We start from the raw sequence: 23,814 nt of genomic DNA on the forward strand, positions 1-23,814 counted from the left end.
TGGTACCACAGCTATCAGCCTACAATAGAGCCACAAGTAGTTGTAGACAGTTTGCCAAGTCGAGACAAACAACAACGGTAAAGTTATGGTTTTTTGCAAGTATTCATTTATTTTACATGCCCTACTTTTATATAAGACCTCGAAGCTCTGACATTAGAAAGGAGAAATGATAAAGGAATCCATAATTTAAAGAGTAACATCACCTCTCCCATCTGTACTACTATTTCCCTCATCTGGCAATTTATCATATTAGGACAGGACCAAGTCAAGGGAAACATAAAACGACTGGAAACTCAAAAACTCTATAGATCATTTAGAATTTGCCACAGCTTGGATGTGGCTCATATGTAAGAGATAAACAAAAATAATGTATTTGCACATTACAGTTCTCAACAAAACGTTGTTCACTCAAAGCAACAAAACAGAAATCTGTGTTTAAAGTCTGGAAATGTTTTATTTGTTATTTTTTTCATCTTCAGCTAATTACAAGTTAACCAGCAAGGAGTTGTAGATGGCGTACCAAGTGAAGACAAACAGGTGTCGGGGAAAAGGTAAAGAATATAAATGTAGTTACTTTCCAGACTAAAGAGTGATTTCAATCTTTTACTTTGATTTCCGGTGTGATTTTGGTTCTCATCAAGCGTTGTTAGATAAGTTTGTTCTCAACAAATTAGACAATGTACATCAGTAAAGATTCTGAACTTGAATAATTTGTTTATGACCACGACCCCTATGGTCATGATCAGTGGGTCATCACCGAAAGAACGAGATCACGGGTACAAGCAGCCAAAATGGGTTTTCTCCGCAGGGTGGCTGAGGTCTCCCTTAGAGATAGGGTGAGAAGCTCAGCCATCCAGGTGGGACTCGGAGTACAGCCACTGCTCCTCTGCGTAGGGAGGTGTTCCTGGCACGTCCAACTGTGAGGAGACCTAGGGGTAGACACAGGACCAGGTGGAGGGATTATATCTCTTCTCTGGCCTGGGAGCGCCTGGGGATTCCCCAGTCAGAGTTGGGCGACGTGGCCGGGGGAAAGGGAAGTCTTGGGCTCACCGCTGAAGCTGCTGCCTCCACAACCTGACTCTGGATAAGCAGTTGACAATGGATGGATGGATAATTCGTTCATCAGGATTTAATGTGTTATTATTTTTTTTTTCAGCAGTGTATCAGCAGATTGTACCTCAGTAACATTCAGTGATGTCCACTTTTCTTTCTCAATATGACGGAGGGGATGCACTGTGGTTGTGAGATGGCATCCCCCTGCCCTCCTTTTAAAAAAAAATAAGATTTGTTTGCTAATGCAATTGGGAGTTAGAAGTTGCACTAGAGATTTTATTGTTTTAAAACAGTGACCTTTAATTTACATTAGTTTCAGTTTTGATTTGTTTATTTGGCAAGTTATTTTTGGACACTGCATATGGTATTTCCTCAGACAAACCCATCACAGGTATGTGCAGACATGCTGTTCACACACTCTTTGCATGCAAGGGACAGGTCAGACGAGTTTGGCCTGAATGGGTATAAGTGCCTCAAGGTCTGTTGCACATAATCCTAGTTTTACTTAGGTTTTGAGTTATCAGGTATTGAGACTGTTGCCAACAAGAATACCTAGGATGCCATGCCTTGACTAAGTTAAAAACAGGTGGCTTACTAGAGTAGATTGCCCATATTGAAATTTTGCTTTAAGAGGTTCCTCACCCAGTGTTGTTTAACAGTAAGTTAGATTAACTATCAACAAACAAATCTGTTAAGACTGAAAACATTTTAGAACCTTGACTTCAACTCAGCTAATAACAAGGAAACCACTACGGACTTGCAGACAGCGTTCCATGTGAAGATAAATGATGTCGGGGAAAGGTTAAGAATAATTATGCAGTTTATTCTCAGCAAAGCCAAAAAATTAGGAGGGCCAAATGTTACGGTTAGGGTTTGGGTTGGTGCCTAATTTTTCTGATCTATTCTACTTAAAACCCAGATATTTGTGTTTGATCATCAATTTGGCTAATCCTTTTCAACTGATAAATTAAAATGATCTAATAAAAAACAAAATCATCGACAGATCAATAAGACTCTTCTGCACTGCACACAGAATGTTCTGTTCAACCAAAGTCTGCTCACATGATTGCCAATACTACTCTGACTAAAACAAACAACAACAGAAACCAGAACGTTTGCAATAACTATCTATTTTCACTTTCATACATAGTCTGTGCCCATATGCTGATATTTCTGTACAGATAATACTAATACTACTCACAATATTAATGATAACAGTTGCGATGATATAGAATTGAAAATATTTACATGCAACTCTGTAAAGTTTTGTAATTTGTGTCTAGATGACAAAATGAATGTTTGCATTATTTTTATATCAGGGCTATACTCTTGTATTGTTCCTCTTACTCCAGTACATTTATCTGACTGATTATAATACATAATAGCATCTCTGGCGCAATAGTTTGTTGACAGTGAGGAGGAGGGTAATGCAATATGAGACATAATACTGTAACAAATTACCTACTGCCTCAAGGAAGCATGCACACCATAGACATTAGTGATGATTTCTAAAGCAAGGTAGTGTTTAAAAATCAATCAATTATGATACATTTTCTTAACTGTAGTTAAAAGTCATATTCTATAAGACTTAGTAGCCTAGAAGTAGGCTAGCATTTTCTGATAAAATTCACAAGGTCAAACTGTCAATATTTTGGAAAAAAAAATCAAAATTTGTTGTTTGTTATCCATCAGTTTTGAGCATAGAATTTAAAACCTTTGTTAAATGGGGGAAAATTAATGTTAGTTGTCAAATCCACAAGTTAGTCAATTAAATTGGTTAGATGAGGAGCTTCATACATTAAGAAGATAATAGTGACCTTTGTTTTTCTTTTTTTTTCTCCACAGCCAATAACAAGTTAACCAGCAAGGAGTTGTAGACAGCGTACCAAGTGAAGACGAACAGATGTCGGGGAAAAGGTAAAAAATATTTATGTTGTTGCTTTCCAGACTAAAGAATTCATTCACAGCAAAGCCTTAAATATGAGCACGGCTAAATAAGATTAAGTTATAATTAGTGAAAGGTCTAATGCTTTGACGGTGTAAAGATGTATTTCATGTGTATTATTTTTTAAATTTACTTTAACTGAGATTAATTCTAAAACAGATATTAACTTATGAATGCACATGATTTAAAAGAAGCTAATAAAAAGATACATTGTAGGCACAAATGGCTGAACATCTGTACTGATTAAATATTTTGGTGAGGAGAGACACTAAGTACTTCACTAGACACTGGACTGCAGGGCCCGTATTCACAAAGAATCTTAAGGCTAAAAGTAGCTCAGGCGAATTTAGGAGCAACTCCTAAAAATAATGGGCGTGTTAGTCATAACTTTAGGACTCCTAATTTTTAAAAAAAAGAGTTATTCACAAAACATTTTAGGCCTAAAAGTAGCTCCTAAGTCTGGGAGACCTTAGATGTAGTCCAGAGGACTCCTAACTCGCTAAGACCGGGGGCCGTATTCCTAAAGATTGTTAGTGCAAAGAGTTGCTCCTAGTGGCCAAATTCAAAGAGAATTCTTAGAATTATGATGTTTTCTTAGAATTCCCCCTAAAAGTGAAGAGTAGATCCTAGTAAAGATAAAAGCTATTCCTAAAGAATCCTAGCTCTTAAGAGAGCTCCTAAGGTGAGATCTGTTAAGAGCAGGGAAGAGGACTTTTAGCAGCTTAGGAGTTCCCTAAGCAGAGGAAAAAATGGCGGACGGAAGAGGCAGGAGAGATATTCTCCAAACACTGGATGACAGTGAATTATTGTTTGTGGTTGATCTCATTAGAGATGCACTTACTTCTCCAACCCAATGCTACAATGCAATACCACCCGAAATGAAAGTCATCACAACACTGCTTCTTATAGGCGGGTCAGCAATCACAGACATTGATGAAAGCTGAGCCATTTTACCTCCAAATTGAGTTGAAATGTTGAAAGTTGAAAGTGCAAAAATTACCAGCATGGCAATTAATATAAGCAAATAAATATAACTATCTATCACTATGTGAATACTGTGCAAGTGGGCCAAAGTTTTCACACATTTTGTAGGATAATTTTAAAATATAGTTTACTATTCATTTAACAGATCTTTTCTTTTATGTGAAATATTATTTACAATTACACAGTCTTCATAAGATTAGATTCTATGATTAAGTTTATTGATTTGAGGGTCCATCCTTTGCCCATTATCACCAAAAGTATAATTTTTATCTAGCTTTTAGGATCAACCAATCACAGCTTTTGAAATGATGACTCATACCTAGCAACGGTGTCAACCACACCTCCTCACTAAGATATGAGTTTCTGTCCATTCCTTGCTCAGAGTTCTCTGAGAATGTTCTGGAATTACTCCTAAGCTAAGACTCCTTGCTAGGAATTTTTAGGTTAAGTTAGGAGCTCTCTGAGAGGATTCTCAGAATCTTTAGGAATACGAGCCCTGGTCACAGCCGAATGTCTTGGAGACGCTAAATGACAGGGAATTATTAAAACAATGTCGGATGGACCGCGAAGGGATTGAAGTTGTGGTTGAATTGGTGAGGGACACAATAACGTCCCCAGCCACCTGAGACACGTAAATGTAATACATTTAATAAATCCGGTATTTGGCTACTGGGAAAATGCAGCTCTGCAAAGCCGATAATTTAGGGATATCACAGCCATCAGTAAGCCGCTGTATCTACCAAACCATCAACGCGCTCTGTAGACCCCATATAATCCATCAGTTTATCCGGTTTCCTTTAGACAATCGCCAACAACAAAGAATCAAAGTCAAATTCATGGAAATTGCAGGTATACCCGGTGTGAACGGTGCCACTGATGGGACGCATATTAAAATAATTGCACCTTCTCAGGATGAAGACATCTTTGTCAACCGGAAAAAGTTGCATTCCATCAATACACAAATTGTTTTTGACGCACGTTACAATATACTGGACATTGTTGCGAAATGGCTCGGCTCAACACAAGTTTCCCGAATTTTAATGGAGAGTGGTTTGACGCAGCTTTTCGAGCAAATGCCGCTTGTGGGCAACTATTTTCACTTCATGCATTGCGTATCCTAAGTGACTTTTCAATGGGCTGCCCGGTCACTCAACAACCAAGCACCGTTGTCACCGCTTCTAAGTGCGTCCTTATAAATTGGCATCATCCATAGCAACAGAGAGTTACTTCTAGTTCAGGAGTTCAATGTTTTCATAAGTACAAGTAGGCTTTGTGAATTACTTTTAAGAAACGACTCCTACATAAAAACTTTTAGTCCGATTGAGGAGTATTCATAACGTTAAGATAAAAGTCTTTGTGAATATGGGCTCAGATCCCTTACAGTCATTGATGAACTCCACAAAGATCCTCATATTGTATTCTAGGGACATGCATGCAGCTGCTTTGTGCAGGCAGGCCAAGGCACAGCACTTGAACCACTTCCTGGAAACAAGAGTGGTGAAAGATGATGACCTTATAAAAGCCTTCTCATAACACACCAACAGTGTTTCCACTGTCCTTGAAAACTCATCTTACATAGAATGATTAGAATCTAACTGAGTAACTTATACAGTATACTGTACTTTTTACTGATAAAAAAATGCACTGACAACTGAAAACTCTATTGCAGTCAGTTGAATTTCCATATAATGTGGCTTCATTCAATGATTCTGGTGAAGCCCAGGAATTACACTAGAGAATATCTACTGCACTTATTTAAGAAAATATGAAAGTATGTTGCCTACTTGTATAAAGAACAATCACAATATATTATAAAGCCTTTGTGAACCTGTTATCTGGCCTTACCATCCCATATTTCACTACAGCTATTTTACCTGATCACTAGGCTCTCAAATGCTCTCATGGACGGGTGCTTTCAGGGTTAGCCCCCTACAGAACATATTTATACATTCACAATACTATGCATAGCACATACTGTATACTGTATAGTGCACTGTTTGTACCTTACAAAAAATGCTTCTGAAAAGATAGGCCTACTTCACATTAAATAAATTATGTAGGATAAGGTAAGCCACTCAGAAAAACAATGTTCAAACTACTTACAAATTGACAATGAACATATGACAAAAAAATTATAGCTAATTAAATTGCCAGTTCATTGCAATTAAACTATAAGTGCAATTTCTGTCCTCACAGTTCATACATAAAATAAAAAAATATCTAAAAAGTAAATAACATTTGTTAATAAATAACAAATTAAAACAATCAGAGTCTAAATAAGGAAATAAAAAGGGGGCCTGTTGTCTCGTCAGTTTTGAAACAATTGCAAAATGTATTTAAGTTAGTAGTTTAAATGGCCTACATGTAGTTCACGACTCTCCAACACTGGATATACTATATCACATCTCATCCAATGGAGCAGATTCATTGTTTTATTCTGTCATGGGATTGGGACACCATCAGGCTCCCTACCTTATCAGCTTCCTTTGGTTCATGTTACTAGCATAAAGGCTAACGCTAACAAAAGGCAATGTTGCGTGACATGAGGCAAACGTTAACAACTGCACATTATTCGAGGCCAGGTGGACACTTTTTTGTATTATTCACAGAGCATTTGTGATCTCCATAACTTCTAAAACTCACCTGACTGACAAACTTCCCCTCTCGTACACCCACAAACTGAATTGCGCAGCCGCAGTGTTTAGTGTGTCAGATAAAGTCACGTGAGGAGGGGCAGAGGGCTGATGCTGTCAAAATAAAATAACTTTCTGATTACAGAAAAAAAAAGTTTGAAATATATAGCAATTTAATTTGTTTTAACACTTCTACTTTAACAAGTATGGACTTATTGTATTATTGTAGATACAACAGCAAAAGGAAAAAAAATAAATAAATAAAAGGCACTCTCTCCAGAGGGGCAGCTCAGCTACTAAGGGCAACAATAGCCCGTACCTGTGCACGTCCGTGGCGGAGGTGCCTTGTATTCAACAAAGAAAAAAGCCTACTGGGAGACCACTTTTAAAATAATAATTTCCTTATCTTATAATTACAGTAAAAATCTCTCAATTACATGATTACTGGTGTTACACTATAAACCCACAATTTCAAAAACCTCATTGGGATTTTCAGCTACATAGAGTGATATAGGATGATGTATTTTTTAGGCAAACCCAGAAGTTAGCATCGCCCTGGTTCTCTCAACATTTGAGGTCATTTGATTTTGGATTATTGCAGAATATAATCTCTGTGGCAAACACAAGTTTGTGATAGTTTGTAGCTTGAAGTTAAAAGCCAATGTTAGGCAACATTGCAGTCACATGACTTAAATGTCACCAACACAAAGCTTCTTTCTACACAATGACGATACATTATTTTGATAAACTGATCAATGTACAAGATTTAAAGTAATGTCTCAAACAACCTCTGTGGTCTAATTTAGACATTTGTTAGCAGCTGCCATTTTTAAGACAAGTGAACATTTTATAATAAAATTGTGGGACATTTAATAATGTGTTTTATGTCGTAGAACATGATGTGTAAATATCTTAAGCCTGTGGAGACATCAGACCTTATTTCAGCAATTGACCTAAAAAAGTATTTTTTAAAAACCCACAGACTTTGAGATGAGGGATCCGCAGTACAGAAATGCTAACTGATATCTTAGGTTTAGAAATATTTTAAAGACTCATTACTCGCAGACAGTCCAAATTAAATCTTTGAATGATCAGAATTTGTTCCAGAAATTAGTCAGTTTTGGAAGGTGATTCATTTTTCTGTTTTAATCAGTTTGCAAACTCTATGAAGACTGATCAATGATTAATTCAGTTGGTTTTCACATGTCAAACATGACAAATATTAATCTAGAGACAATGTTGTTTTTATCTTACAGACAGGAACTACAGGAGGCTTTGTGCTGCTACACCACAGATACCCTCACCGACATTAACACAGTGAGAGGATTCTGTGAGGGGATCTCTGCATGGAAATATGCAAGGGAGAAAGAGTTGAGCAAGCTGAATGAAATCAAAGACAAAGCTGCCAAAGTTGACCTGAGCTTTAGCCATGTTACCAAGTCAGAGACCACATACAGCAGCCGTGAGGAGCTGCTGGCTGCTGTACTTGCAGACACTCTGGAAGGTCTGAAGAAGCTCGACCACTTCCTGGAGGCAGTGGAGAAGCTGGCGGTCACCTCACTTCATGTGTTCATGGAGGAGAACCAGGTGTTACACCTGCCAGGAGGGATCAGCCTTAAACATGTTCAGGATGTCATCATCGCTGCACGACAAATCTGTCCTCTCCTCCTCGAGTTTAAAAGAGATGCAAGTGTCTTCTTCCTCCCCAAACTTCAGAATGTGGAAGTGCTGTCGTACAAGCTGGACGAATACATGAAGACCACCCGGATAATCTGTGAGGATTTGGAGAAAAGGTATTTATGTCTTACTGTTATTTGCAGACAATGGTCTTAAACTTTTATTCAAATAAGTCTGATATAACAGAAACACAGGGGAAATTATTATTCAAAGCAAGTATATTTCAAATGATTAAAGTAGAAAATGCCAATGTGCTGTACATACAAGATATTAAAACATCTGTTCCCTTTTTAGACTACATTTCCAGAAAAGAGCTACACAAACTGTGGTGGACCTTGATGTGGATTTGTCTGAAGATGAAATACCAAGGATGCTTGATCACATTAATCAGCTTCACAAAATCAGGTAAGTATTATTAATTCATATTTTGGGGGGGGGGGGGGGGGGGCAGAATGGGACATTCGTTAAGATCCATGTGTGAAAATGATGTCTCATGCATAGACATATATACATAGACGCCTTATTGAGCGGGTTGGCCCGCTGCTGCGATACGTCAACGTCACAGCCATATTGGAGGAGGCAGATCCGCCCCGTGATCTAATACAAGTAAATGGAGTGAGCTTTATTAAGCTCCTTCTAAAAAGTGCTATAAGTTAATGCCTCTCATTTACACATTCACATACATACGGATATATTCAGGAAACGGTGAGGAACCAAAAACAACATCTGTAACGTTCTCTGATGATTATAAACATGAACTACTTCTTATATACAGGTCGGCACCAAACCACAGGATGGATTTTATAATGTTTTTATGAGTGTTTACAGCTGCTGATGTATGTAACGCTGTTACTGTGATGATACAAGACAGTTATATGTTGAATCCTTCCATAAAAACCAGACTTTGACATGTAAATGAGACATCTGTGTGAATAAAAAGCACCAATGTTGTTTTTATAAATACAGTGATTTTTGATGATCTAAGTATTAATAATAACAATCAAGGCGACAAAAAATTAACAAAGTCTGCAAATCAAGATAAGAAACTGCAGCAGCAGTGAGATGCTTTCTTTTTTTCAGCAGAATAGAGATATAATCCATGAAAGAACATGATGATATTGTATAAAATAACATTTAATTATAGTAAAAAAAGAGTAAAGTTGAAGGAGGCTACTATTATAAATATGCACCATGTATAGTTTTAATTATTATTATTATTATTATTATTATTATTATTAACATTAATATTAGTAGTAGTAGTAGTACTATTTTTCTGCATATTCTTGACTTTGAATGGGAGCATCTGTAACGCTGCAGTTTCTCGTCGGTCATCAATGAAGTATTTCTGATTCTGATACATATATTATGAAGTCAGTTATTTAAACTTAAATTTAATGAAACAAGTTGACAGTATGGTAGAAAGATGTCACATTTACATGTCAGGATCTGGTTATTATAGACACAGATTAAATATTTAACTGTCATGCATCATCACAGTAACAGCGTTACATACATTAGCAGCTATAAACACTCTTAAAAACATTATAAAAATACATATTGTGGTTTGGTGCCGACCTGTACACTGATCAGGTCCGCAGGTCTGTACCTATTGTATCTGTTTCCTGAATATATCCGTACGTGTGTGAATGTGTAAATGAGAGGCATTAACTTATTGCACTATGTAGAAGGAGCTTTATAAAGTTCACTTCATTGACTCATATTAGTTCACGGGCTGAGCTGCCTCCTCCAATATGGCGGCGTTGTCGATGTACGGTCCAGCGCTCAATGAGGCGTCTATGTATATATGTCTATGGTCTCATGCTTCCTGAGCCACTCTTTCACAATTTGAGCCCAATAAATCGTGGAATTGGCATCTTTGAATATGCCCGTGCCATTAGGGAAGAAAACACACACTGATGGAAAAACCTGGTCATTCAGTATATTGAGGTAGTGAGCTGACCTCATTGCTAAGGCAAATAACATTGCAGAATCTAGACCTTACCAACTGAAGCAACTCCAGATCATAGCACTGCCCCCACAGGATTGTACAGTAGGCACCAGGCATGATGGGACCATCATTTCATCCACCTCTCTTCTCACCCTGATGTGCCCATAATTCTGGAATATTGTAAATCTGGACTCATCAGACCACATGGCCTTTTTTTTTCAATCAGCCTCACTGATAAGTGGTTCTCTTCTTTTTTCTGACCACATTTCTTTCTTGGATACGATGGTTCACCACTTTTAATAATGGTTTTAATAATGTGCCGTCCACTCCTTCCAATGGGAGGCTCTTATCTATTTGCTCAGTTAAATCCCCTGTGCACAGTATTGCTGCTTTCCTGGGTGCAGCTGGTACAAGATGAATCACAGGGTTTTTTGGACTCCTTCCCTACTTTACCTGTTCTAGCCTAAAGTTTTACTTACTTTGATTTCTTTCTATATGAGTTAGAAAGTTTGTGACAATTCATGCTTTACTTATGCTGCTCTGTGCTGTTTAATGATATAACACACAGGATATCGCATACTTAGTCACATCTACAGTTAATACACATTCCATGTGGCTGAGTTTCTGAGTTCACACCATCCTGTGACTTCTGGCCTTGAAAGGACATTAACAGTTCTTCTTTGATGACCTCAAGGAGTGTTTGAGAGCCTGTTGTATGACTGAGAGGAGGGTCCTGTAAACGACCAAGCTGGGGAGAAGTTCATGAATTCATCTTCCCTAGTCCCCCGTGTTCCCCCTGACATCCCGTTCTGGTGTTTTCCTATGTCACCCTATGGTATGTTCCTAGTCATTTGTCCCTCATGTTTTACTGAGTAGTACGTCGTGATTTTAGCATTTTGCACTTCTTGGTTTTTGTTGAATTCTTGTTTTTCAATTATTTCAGCTATTTTGTTAATAAAGTTTGGCTTTTATTCTTTATCCTACCTCGTCCTGGTGTTTTCCATTTGGGTCCTCGATGTATTTTTCCTTAAACCACAACATGTTTAGCAATATGCACAATCCACAAAGAATATTCAAAAGTTAAGGAACAACACTAGATCCCAACTGATCGTCATGAGAAGGAGCTATGATCTACTGTAGACACAGCTTGTTTCCTGTCACATATAAAGCCAACAATTAAAAAAAATAAAGAATGTACATATTTTTTTAACCTTGGAGATGAAAAATAGTATAAATCTGTTGTATACACAGAATACATGAGCACATACTTTGTAATCCAGGGCAAAAGAGATACTGTTTCGGGGATACTAATATGTTGACCATTGTTTTTCTTAAAGCCATACTAACAATTACAGAGCTGTGATATTGTTTGGTCAAATAAATGAGGGGGCTTGCTCTGACTCCTTTTCATATCCCATATAATTCAATAAAATTGTTGATATAAAAACTTTAGATTTTGTGGATAATTTTCTCTTTCCTCTTCATCCAGCTGATGATAAAATGATGTGTTAATCCATCAAATAGATACTGAAATATTGCTCTGAGGACCATGAACAAAATGTTGTGCCGCTAACATGGCTAAACTTCACTCCAGCTGGCAGTATTTCAGATATAGACCTATAAAGAATTAAGCCAACAGTCATTAACTTGCACAAGTCCAAAGTCCAGCCATATAATGTAACTTTTTTCAGTTAAGATTACTTTAGTATGTGCACATGACATTTAGTAATACATGCTTTAGAGAAACATTGTATGTGAAAATGAATATTAATGTTTGCTGTTAAGCTAAGAGCTGCAATTTGTAGCCACTTGGCATAAATAATGTGATTACTGATCTGAAGATATACATGACGTCAATTTGTCAATTCATACCAGCAACTGGGTTAAATGTTTAATTTTCTTACATAACTGTACATTTCATAGGAGGGAACTGTGTACCTGTTTACATTTATCTTTGAAGTTTTTTATTGTTGAAGTGCTTTAAATTTATAATGTAATCTTGCCTAATTATCTGTACTGTCATTTAAAAATATACCTTAGTCTCTTCTGTATCGCTGTCAAGATGAAAAAGATGTATTAATGTAAATAAATCCAAATGAATTTAAACTCAGGGCACACATTAGCATTTAACATAATAAACAGATTTTAAAAGTAATAGTAAAATGTCTTGTGTTTGTGATTCTTTTTTGTTTTAGGGCCTCTATCTTCAGATGAGCAGCTTCATACGTTAAGAGGATAATAGTGACCTTCATACATATAATGGTGCTGACCTCATTCTCTAGTGTGTATCCTGAATACCAGAGCTGAATACGTAGTCTCCAATCAACCACAATCAAGCTTTATTGTCATTATACAACACAGGATTGAACAATGAAGTGCAGTCATAGCTCTTTATGGAAATTGTGTATTTCTGTCCTGTTCTATGGGATTACTATCTTAAAGTATTCAGACAGGGGAAAAGAGATCCAAACAAGAAGTGTTCTTGCTTGCAAGCAATAAAGAACTTCTAAAAAAGAAATATTGTGTCAAATGTGTTTGACCAACTTTCATCTGCGTTAGACAAGTGACTGATTTTCAGTTGTCACAACAGAGGTAATTAATCTGGGGAATAAAGTGGGTAACTTAGTTTTCAAGAGCTTATTTTTACAAAACTAAAACTGAGTACAAAGGTGGTTTATTTCTTTTTGTCACATACACAGACACACTGCAAACTATACTATACTACCAGGACCAAGGCAGCCTTTACAAGAACTGACCGCTGTGTTCATTGAAGAGTTACAGTGTTACTAGTGGAGCAGTCATTTTGCAGATGCAGCATTTTGTTGCCACAGGATCAGTTCCTCGTCACGTACCTTTAGTAAAAAAAAGAATTAAACGTAGAATGTCACGTAGAGCGTTTGCCACAACCAAGGCCCAACTTTTATTACTTACTCAGCGAGACCAGCCATCTAAATATTTGATTGTTCATCAAGATCCATGTATTATTTTTTGAGAAACTAACTAAAAGTGTTGAAAAACACATGCTGGCAGTGTTAAAGACAGTCTAACTGTCAGATCCCTCCCTTCGTCCGGATCCAAACAAAAAGGTAATGGGGTCTATTCTGTTGGACCTCATTTTCTTTCCAAGCTGAGTGGAAATTCATTCAGTAGTTTTTGTGTAATATTGCAGACAAACCGACCAACATAACCTCTGTGGTACAGGTACTTATTTACAAACTTTATGCATACATATATAAAGTTGACTGAATGATGATTACACCTGTAGCAGTGCCTGATTTATTTTAAAATGTGTTTGACAATTAGAACCACTTTCAACCAGTTTCATATAAGGAAACTAAGGCTGCTGAAAAAGGACTACCAAACCCATAAGAAAAAGAGAACAGATGATATCACCAGAGTCTCCTGACTGACTGACTGAATTAAACGTAGAATGTCACGTAGAGCGTTTGCCACAACCAAGGCCGGACTTTTATTACTTACTTAGCGAGACCAGCCACCTAAATATTTGATTGTTCATCAAGATCCATGTATTGTTCTTTGAGAAACTAACTAAAAGTGTTGAAAAACACATGCTGGCAGTGTTAAAGACAGTGAAACTGTCAGATCCCTCCCTTCGTCCGGATCCAAACAAAAAGGTAATGGGGTCTATTCTGTTGGACCTCATTTTCTTTCCAAGCTGAGTGGAAATTCATTCAGTAGTTTTTGTGTAATATTGCAGACAAACCGACCAACATAACCTCTGTGGTACAGGTACTAATTTACAAACTTTATGCATACATATATAAGGTTGACTGAATGATGATTACACCTGTAGCAGTGCCTGATTTATTTTAAAATGTGTTTGACAATTAGAACCACTTTCAACCAGTTTCATATAAGGAAACTAAGGCTGCTGAAAAAGGACTACCAAACCCATAAGAAAAAGAGAACAGATGATATCACCAGAGTCTCCTGACTGACTGACTGAATTAAACGTAGAATGTCACGTAGAGCGTTTGCCACAACCAAGGCCGGACTTTTATTACTTACTCAGCGAGACCAGCCACCTAAATATTTGATTGTTCATCAAGATCCATGTATTATTTTTTGAGAAACTAACTAAAAGTGTTGAAAAACACATGCTGGCAGTGTTAAAGACAGTGAAACTGTCAGATCCCTCCCTTCGTCCGGATCCAAACAAAAAGGTAATGGGGTCTATTCTGTTGGACCTCATTTTCTTTCCAAGCTGAGTGGAAATTCATTCAGTAGTTTTTGTGTAATATTGCAGACAAACCGACCAACATAACCTCTGTGGTACAGGTACTTATTTACAAACTTTATGCATACATATATAAGGTTGACTGAATGATGATTACACCTGTAGCAGTGCCTGATTTATTTTAAAATGTGTTTGACAATTAGAACCACTTTCAACCAGTTTCATATAAGGAAACTAAGGCTGCTGAAAAAGGACTACCAAACCCATAAGAAAAAGAGAACAGATGATATCACCAGAGTCTCCTGACTGACTGACTGAATTAAACGTAGAATGTCACGTAGAGCGTTTGCCACAACCAAGGCCGGACTTTTATTACTTACTCAGCGAGACCAGCCACCTAAATATTTGATTGTTCATCAAGATCCATGTATTATTTTTTGAGAAACTAACTAAAAGTGTTGAAAAACACATGCTGGCAGTGTTAAAGACAGTGAAACTGTCAGATCCCTCCCTTCGTCCGGATCCAAACAAAAAGGTAATGGGGTCTATTCTGTTAGACCTCATTTTCTTTCCAAGCTGAGTGGAAATTCATTCAGTAGTTTTTGTGTAATATTGCAGACAAACCGACCAACATAACCTCTGTGGTACAGGTACTTATTTACAAACTTTATACATACATATATAAGGTTGACTGAATGATGATTACACCTGTAGCAGTGCCTGATTTATTTTAAAATGTGTTTGACAATTAGAACCACTTTCTACCAGTTTCATATAAGGAAACTAAGGCTGCTGAAAAAGGACTACCAAACCCATAAGAAAAAGAGAACAGATCATATCACCAGAGTCTCCTGACTGACTGACTGCTGCTCAGTCTGGGTGGGGGAATGGTGGAAGGTGCTCACTGTCAATGGTTAGCATATTTATCAAATGTCCACACACCTTGTTAGAGCGATAGAAACAGGTCGGCAATGCAGTGCAAGGCAATTTCTGTATTTTCAGCAATGGTCATTTTAGATGGAAGTATTTATTTTCTAGGTATGATTATTTTCTAAAGACCCTCTCCACTGTAATACACTCACTCTAATCGCTAATTTAAAGGTCTGTATGCATATAATATGTATAAGATTAGACATACGTTTTATTTAGAGCCATACTGCTCTTACTGTTGGTTGGTCAAAGAACTGAGGGGTTGCTGAGCAATCCAGAATATAATTTAATAAAGCATTGATTGGTAGATTAATTGTGTCTTTCCTCTTCATCAGGATGGACCAGAACTTCGGACTGGTGTACTTGTTTCCGGATGTTTCATGTTCTGGCTTCATCGATAAGTTCAAAGAGCGACAACCCAGAATGCTGCAGTTTCTAACAGAGCTGGAGGAGGTCGCTGTTCAACTAGAGTATGAGTAAGGGGGCAAAGATCTCCAGTGTGGCATCTGGAGGTGTGATTTCGATTTTTGGTTTGGCATTAATTCCTGCAACAGCAGGAGTGTCTCTCGGTCTGACAATAGGTGGGGCATCACTGTAAGGGATCAGCGCCTTAAACACTATTGTCACCACCGCCACAGAGTTTGGAGTAAACCGTAAACAAAAAAACAAATCCAGTAAAGTCTTCGAGAGCTTCATGAAGAATGTGCAGATTCTCCAGGGTTGTCTGGAGGAGGTCATCAGTAAACAAATCACTAAAATGGAGGCAAGTGAGATGGAAGTCATTTCAAAATCATGCAAAGTGATAAGTGTCATGTCCTTTGAGTAAAAAAAAAAAAATCCAACATAGACACGTAGAGTGTGACATTCTAAGGCCTGACATTCCCCTTTTTACTCACTCAGAGAGAACAGCCAGCTAAATACTTGATTGTTCAAGATCTGTGTACTATTCCCTGAGAAACTAACAAAAGTGTTGAAAAACACATGCTGGCAGTGTTAAAGATGGTGAAACTGTCTGATCCCTCCCTTCATCCGGATCCACACCAAAAGGGAATGGGGTCTATTTGGTTGGACCTCATCTTCTATTCAAATTGAGCAGAAATTCATTCAGTAGTTTTTTGGTAATATTGCAGATAAACCGACCAACATAACCTCTGTGGCAGAGGTACTTATTTACAAACTTTATACATACATAAAGTTGACTGAATGATGATTACACCTGTAGCAGTGCCTGATTTATTTTAAAATGTGTTTGACAATTAGAACCACTTTCTACCAGTTTCATATAAGGAAACTAAGGCTGCTGAAAAAGGACTACCAAACCCATAAGAAAAAGAGAACAGATGATATCACCAGAGTCTCCTGACTGACTGACTGACTGACTGAATTAAACATAGAATGTCACGTAGAGCGTTTGCCACAACCAAGGCCGGACTTTTATTACTTACTCAGCGAGACCAGCCACCTAAATATTTGATTGTTCATCAAGATCCATGTATTATTCTTTGAGAAACTAACTAAAAGTGTTGAAAAACACATGCTGGCAGTGTTAAAGACAGTGAAACTGTCAGATCCATCCCTTCGTCCGGATCCAAACAAAAAGGTAATGGGGTCTATTCTGTTGGACCTCATTTTCTTTCCAAGCTGAGTGGAAATTCATTCAGTAGTTTTTGTGTAATATTGCAGACAGACCAACCAACATAACCTCTGTGGCAGAGGTGGTTATTTATAAACTTTATACATACATATATAAGGTTGACTGAATGATGATTACACCTGTAGCAGTGCCTGATTTATTTTAAAATGTGTTTGACAAATAGAACCACTTTCTTTGATATCTCTTTATGTGAGGGGGGCCGTCTGTTTCTAGTTATGATGATACACTCACTCCAGTCACTAATTTAAAGGTCTGTAGGCATATAATATGTATCAGATCAGATGTCTTAACGTCAACAATAATCAAACCAGTCACATGATCCCTGGATTACATATGCTGTCTGAGCTTCCTATAAAACAGATGAAGCAAAATACATTTAATTCCACAGCTGTTGTTCCAGGAGCTAACATCTGCTTTACAGCTGATATCTTCCCATATGATAAAGTAATCGATTATATTATATTATATAGACTTTATTTATTCCACAACAGCACAGATGCAACAAGTACATGAAAAAGAGTCAGACTGACACCAGCTATAAAGAAATGCCTTTCTTGGAATATGCTGAGTTCCATTTTCAGTTTGAAGGACTAAAAAAGACTGATGGCCAATACTTTACGTGCTTAAACAATAGAATCCTCTACATTGCTTTCATTTTCATATCAGTGGTCTTACATAAAAAGCCATTGGCTGTACAATGCACAGGAGAAGAAGGACTGCTGTAGTGCAGAGCGTAACGGTAAGTTCTGGTTTTACGTATTTGACTTGCAGGCATCAAGTGATATGTTTAAATACAGTTTGCTTCTTTACTACAAAGAGTATTTTGTCTCACTATCTTATTGTCGGATACGTCAACAAATGAAAAATGTTAAAGGATGAAAAACTTTGAATCTTAACTTACTTTCCTTTTGCCTCCACAGCTATCAGCCTACAGTAGAGCCACAGGGAGTCATTGACAGTGTGCCAAGTGGAGACAAACAGCAAAGGTAAAGTTATGGGTGTTCTTTGTGTTTTTGTTTTTGTATTTTAATTATTAATGTGTAAAATCTACAGACCTTATGTCTAGTTCTACAGGAACTAGAGGCTCTGACATTAGAAAGGAGAAATGAGAAATGAATCCATAACATAAAGAGTCACATCATCTCTTTCCCTAATCAGGCAATTTATTATAACAGGACAGAACAAGTCAGGGGAAACATAAAAAGGTTGAAGGTTTCCACAAAAGTTTGTTTTTGTTAATGCTACACACAGGTATCTGTGCTTAAAGTCTGAAAACATTTTAAAATCTTGACCTTTATTCCTTTTTTTTCCACAGCTGATAACAAGTTAACTAGCAAGGAGATGTAGGCAGCGTACCAAGTGAAGACGAGCAGATGTCGGGGAAAAGGTAAAAAATATTCATGCTGTTGTTTTCCAGACTAAAGAGTTCTTTCACAGCAAAGCCAAAAATATAAGCACGGCTTTATACGTTTTCTGTAGTTTTAGAAATAAAAACATTGATGACTCTAAATGTTCAGAAAGTAAACTTCAGATCACCTGCAGTTATTGATGAACTCAACAAAGAAGATCATATCTTTTCGTTGAGACATATACGCAGCTGTCTGTGAGGAGACAGGCCTAGACACAACTCCTAAACCACTGCCTGGAAACAAGTGTGGTTAAAGCTGATGACCTTATAGGAGCCTTCTCATAACTTACCAAGAGCCTTTCCACTGTCCTTGAAAACGTGATACATAAAACTGCTGTTATTAGCGGAATTCAACAAAGAAAACTGATTTCTGGATTTTAGAAATAATTTTAGAAGTTTGTTCCATTCCTTTGAGTAAAATTTGAAAGTTCAGATGAGCCGCATCAATAAATCATTTGATGTTTGAAAGTCAGTATCTTGATTTTATAATGCATCTGCTAATAGAATCAATCCTGTACATTTCATGCATGTAAACATATTGAGCAGGATCATTGGTGGAATTTTGTCTGACCTTGAGTGGTTGATAACACATTGCAAGATCAAGCAAAAAAAATCTGAAATTTCCTTCTTTGTATACCATCTGTTATTTTTTCTTTTTGGATAGGCGATTAATTTTTCAGTTTTAATCAGTTTTGAGAACTCTATGAAGACTGATCAATGGGTCATTTAGTTTGTTTTCACATGTCAAACATGACAAAGATTAATCTAGAGGTAATGTTGTCTTGTCTTACAGACAGGAACTACAGGAGGCTTTGTGCCGATACACCACAGGTACCCTCACCTACATTAACACAGTGAGAGGATTCTGTGAGGGGATCTCGTCATGGAAGGATGTAAGGACGAAAGACTTGAGCAAGCTGGAGGAAATCAAAGACAAAGCTGACAAAGTTGAACTGAGCTTTAGCCATGTTACGCAGTCCAAAAGCAAAAAGAAAGGTATGTGGGAATATGTAAAGAACACAGTGACCTCTGAGTATGACGACAGCAGGCGTGCAGAGCTGCAGAGGGAGCTGGCTGCTGTGTTGGAGGTCATTCTAAAAGGTCTGAAGAAGCTCGACCACTTCCTGGAGGCAGTGGAGAAGCTGGCGGTCACCTCACTTCATGTGTTCATGGAGGAGAACCAGGTGATACACCTGCCCAAAGGGATCAGCCTTGAACATGTTCAGGTTGTCATCATCGCTGCACGACTAATCTGCCCTCTCCTCCTCGAGTTTAAAAGAGATGCAAGTGACTTCTTCCTCCCCAAACTTCAGATTGTGGAAGTGCTGTCAGACCAGCTGCACAATTACATAGAGACCACCCGGATGATCTGTGAGGATTTGGAGAAAAGGTCTTATATTTTTTGTTATTTGCACACCATGCTCTCGAGCTTTTAGATATGAATCTGAAATGATAATTAATTACTTAAAACCAGAAAATCATTAATTAAAGGTCAAAATGTATAAGTGTTAACATCGCTCTATATTCCATCAGTAATCTGTTTGACTGTTTGGTCAGTAATCCATGTCCCATGCACTAAAAGAGAATAATAAACGTTCTGGTATCTCTGCCAACTTTATCCAATCAGGTCAGAAAACTCCACAAAGAGGCGGTCTCATCTGCTGGTGAACACATAAAGAGCAGGATGTTCGTTCCTGTTTGTTGCTGTGTATGATGATCACTGCTGTGCGTACATGTGGTGATGTAGAGGAGGAAGTGGATTGCTAACTCCAAAACAGAGAGGTAGTTAGCTAAAACGCACAACAACTTAAAAGAAATGCAAGTTGAATAGTCAAACATGCTTTACTTACCAGCAATTATTATTAATAATTAGATATTATAAAATAATTAAAATAATCATTAAAGCTGCTGCGAGCTGTGCTGTGCAGCTAACTTCCTGTCCGTTTTACATTTGCAATCCCCTCTTTTGTCTTTTACTACATGAGCAGGGGGAGTAGAGAAATGTGTTACTGACCAAACACTCCATTACAGTGATTACTGTTGGAATATAGAGCTTGTTTTTATTTTTAAAGATGTGCTCTCAGCAGCTTTAATTGTTTGCATTTCAGTCAGCGCCTCCAGATGACTAAAAAACATCTGGCAGACCTCGGAGGGAATCTGGCTGAAGATGACATACAAAGAATTGTTTGTCACATTAATCAGCATTTTGAATTAAGGTAAGTATTACCTCTGCTTGGTTAATTTGGGCCATATGATATTATATTTATTTATATAAATAATATTATATGGCCATAACTCTGCGCTTAGGTGGTTAACATACAAGGTATTAAAAATGATTGTTCCTTTTTAGCCCACGTTTCCAGAGAACAGCTACAGAAACTGTGGTGAACCTTGATGTGGATTTGTCTGAAGATACAATACAAAGGATGCTTGATCACATTAATCAGCTTCACAAAATCAGGTGAGTATTATCCATAAATATGATCCATGTATGTTCATTTTGGGTAATATATTATATCATATGTTTTATATGTTTATACACATACACATACATGACAGGGCCTTCTCAGTAGCTGCCCCCTCCCTCTGGAACCCAAACACTTCAGAGACTGTACAGACCTAACTACCTTCAAAACACTCACCAAAACTCACCTTTTTTGAAACTGCTTTTAATGTATAACTCGTCTCTAATTGTATTTTTGTGTGTTGTTTTTTTATTCTCCTTTTAACCTGAAAAGTGTCTAAGTGTATCCTGAAAGAGCGCTATATAAAATAAATGTATTATTATTAATAATTATACACTGATTGACCACTACTGTAAACTGCCATCTGACCAGTGTTAACTAATTCTACATTATTACATTACAAAACAAAATACATTGAAAGGGAACATTTTGAATACATTTGGTGAAATATGCTGTTAAGAAGAATTATTGGTAGATGGAACCACTTTGACTATTCATCCACTAACATATATGTCAGCCCAGTTATTAATTAGCACAAACCTGTTCCCTTGGTGATACATCCATGAGGTCTATAGTGCAAACACTGACTTTGGGTACAAATTACTTCAGTTCAACAAGGAAAACAATAAGGTTGTGACATGTGTAGAGTGACAGAATGTAAGAATACAGAAAACAGAGGGAACACCTTCACAGACTGATTTTTATTAAACTGTTATCGAAGGACAGTAAATATTAACATCATGTGTCAAGAACTTTATCCAAGACAGAAGAATGCTTTACATATGTTTTCTTCTTATAGCCATACTGCTCTTAACGTTGGTTGGCCAAAGAATAGAGAGGTTGCTGAACAATCCAGATATAATTTAATAAAGCATTGATTGGTAGATTAATTTTGTCTTCCCTCTTTGTCAGGATGGACCAGAACTTCCGACTGGTGTTCTTGTTCCAGGATGTTTCACATTCTGGCTTCATCGATAAGTTCAAAGAGCGACGACCCAGGATGCAGCAGTTTCTAACAGACCTGGAGGAGAGGGCTGTTCAACTAGACAGGATGAATAAGGGGGCAAAGATCTCCAGAGTGACAGGAAGCTCAGTGGGGGCAGCTGGAGGTGTGATTTCCATTGTTGGTTTGGCATTAATTCCTGTAACAGCAGGAGCGTCTCTAGGTCTGACAATAGGTGGGGCAGCACTGGGAGTGACCAGCGCATTAAACACTATTGTCACCACCGCCATAGTGCTTGAGGTTAAGTGTAGAAAAAAAAACAAAGCCAGCAAAGTCTTCAAGAGATTCACAAAAGATTTTCAGAGTCTTCAGGGTTGTCTGGAGAAGGTCATACACAAACAAATCACTAAAATGGAGGCAGATAAGATGGATGTGCTTGCAGAAATACACAAAGTGCTAAAAAAAGTCAAGGTAATCAGGAAAAGTATTGCTTCCATTGTTGATGCTGGATCTGCTTTGAAGTTGTTGAATGGAGCTGGCAGAGCAGTAGTGGAGGAAGGTACTGCATTAAGTAACGTGCCCAGGGCGGCAGTCAAAGGGACTCTTGCCCTTTCTAAGTCAGCCAGAGCAGGTTTCATTGCACTAAATGCTCTTTTCCTAGGCATGGATATTTTCTTCATCTGTAAGGATAGCTACAGTCTGTCCAAAGGCAGCGAGACTGAAGTCTCACAGTTCATCAGAGCCAGAGCTGCACTTTGGAGCTCAGAGATGGACTCATGGAAGAAGATCCATGACTCCCTGTGTGAAGGTCAGAAGACATCAGAGGAACACCGAGCCGTCCTGGATGAGACATTTTATCCAGAGAGGGCAATCAAGAAGAATTAATCCCTGTGCAAAGTTCTGCCAACATCAAAGAATGAACATGCTGTTCTGGACAATCCATCTGATCCAGAGAAGGAGGTCAAGAAGAATGAAGACAAAAACAGATGCTATGATGATGTGAAGACAACAGAAAAAACACAAGGTTGTGTAGTGCAGTAGTGCTGAGTGTGAGTCCTGTTTTTTTGGCAACACTCACAATGTGCCTTTTTGAAAATCTATGAACAGTGTTTAGATCCACTTTATATAAATTGATGATCAACATCAATGATTCAAGTGTATGTTTATTGGGTTTGATTTTTATGACGTTAACAATTTCACTTTAATTTTTTAGATAATTATTTCGTCAGAATGTGTGTTTTTAAAATGTAACTTTCTTCAATTAAGATTACTTACTACATTAAGTAATAAATGCTTTAACTGATTAACATTGTATGTGAAAATAGATATTAATATGTTTGCTGATAAGCTAAGAGCTGCCATTTGTAGCCACTCGTACATATTTTGATTACTGATCTCAAGATATACATGACGTCAATTCATATGAGCAACTGGGTTAAATGTTTAATTATTGTTTTCTATAACTATACATTTTATAGGAGGGAACAGTGTACCTGTTTAGATTTATTTTTGAATAGTTCTATTGTTGAAGTTCTTTAAATGTACAATATAATCTTGCCTCATTGTCTGTATCACCCATTTTAACACATACCTTACTCTGTTCTGTATCTCTGTTGAGATTAAAAAGATGTATTAACATAAATAAATCATAAATTAATTTATACTCAGAGCACACATTAGTATTTAGGGTAATAAACAGGTTTCAAAAGTAACAGTTAAATGTCTTGCATTCATGATTCTTTACATCATTAAGGGGATAATAATGACCTTCATACACATTTATTAAATGGTGCTGACATTATTCTCTAGTGTGTATCCTGAATACCGGAGCTGAATATGTAGTATCCGATCAAGTGTTATTGTCATTATACAACACAGGCTTGAACAATGAAGTGCAGTCGTAGCCCTCTGTGCAAAGGGAAAATGTGTATTTCTGTCCTGTTCCATGGGATTATTATCTTAAAGTTATCAGACAG

The 23,814-nt window shown here is 37.4% G+C and overlaps 1 protein-coding gene and 1 pseudogene across 1 annotated transcript; both read left to right on the forward strand.

The window, feature by feature from the left end:
- Nucleotides 1-7,851: 7,851 nt before the first annotated feature.
- Nucleotides 7,852-16,194, forward strand: LOC115575642 (uncharacterized; annotated as a pseudogene).
- A 173-nt stretch (nucleotides 16,195-16,367) lies between these two features.
- LOC115575643 (uncharacterized) lies at nucleotides 16,368-22,820 on the forward strand. The gene is made up of 5 exons (XM_030407859.1): nucleotides 16,368-16,432; nucleotides 17,943-18,008; nucleotides 19,224-19,820; nucleotides 20,515-20,646; nucleotides 21,808-22,820. Exons 1-5 carry the CDS (start codon nucleotides 16,368-16,370, stop codon nucleotides 22,721-22,723), a joined length of 1,776 nt encoding a protein of 591 aa, XP_030263719.1. The 3' UTR covers nucleotides 22,724-22,820.
- The last annotated feature ends 994 nt before the right edge of the window (nucleotides 22,821-23,814 follow it).

Source organism: Sparus aurata, chromosome 23, assembly GCF_900880675.1.
Source record: "Sparus aurata chromosome 23, fSpaAur1.1, whole genome shotgun sequence".
Taxonomy (NCBI): Eukaryota; Metazoa; Chordata; class Actinopteri; order Spariformes; family Sparidae; genus Sparus; species Sparus aurata.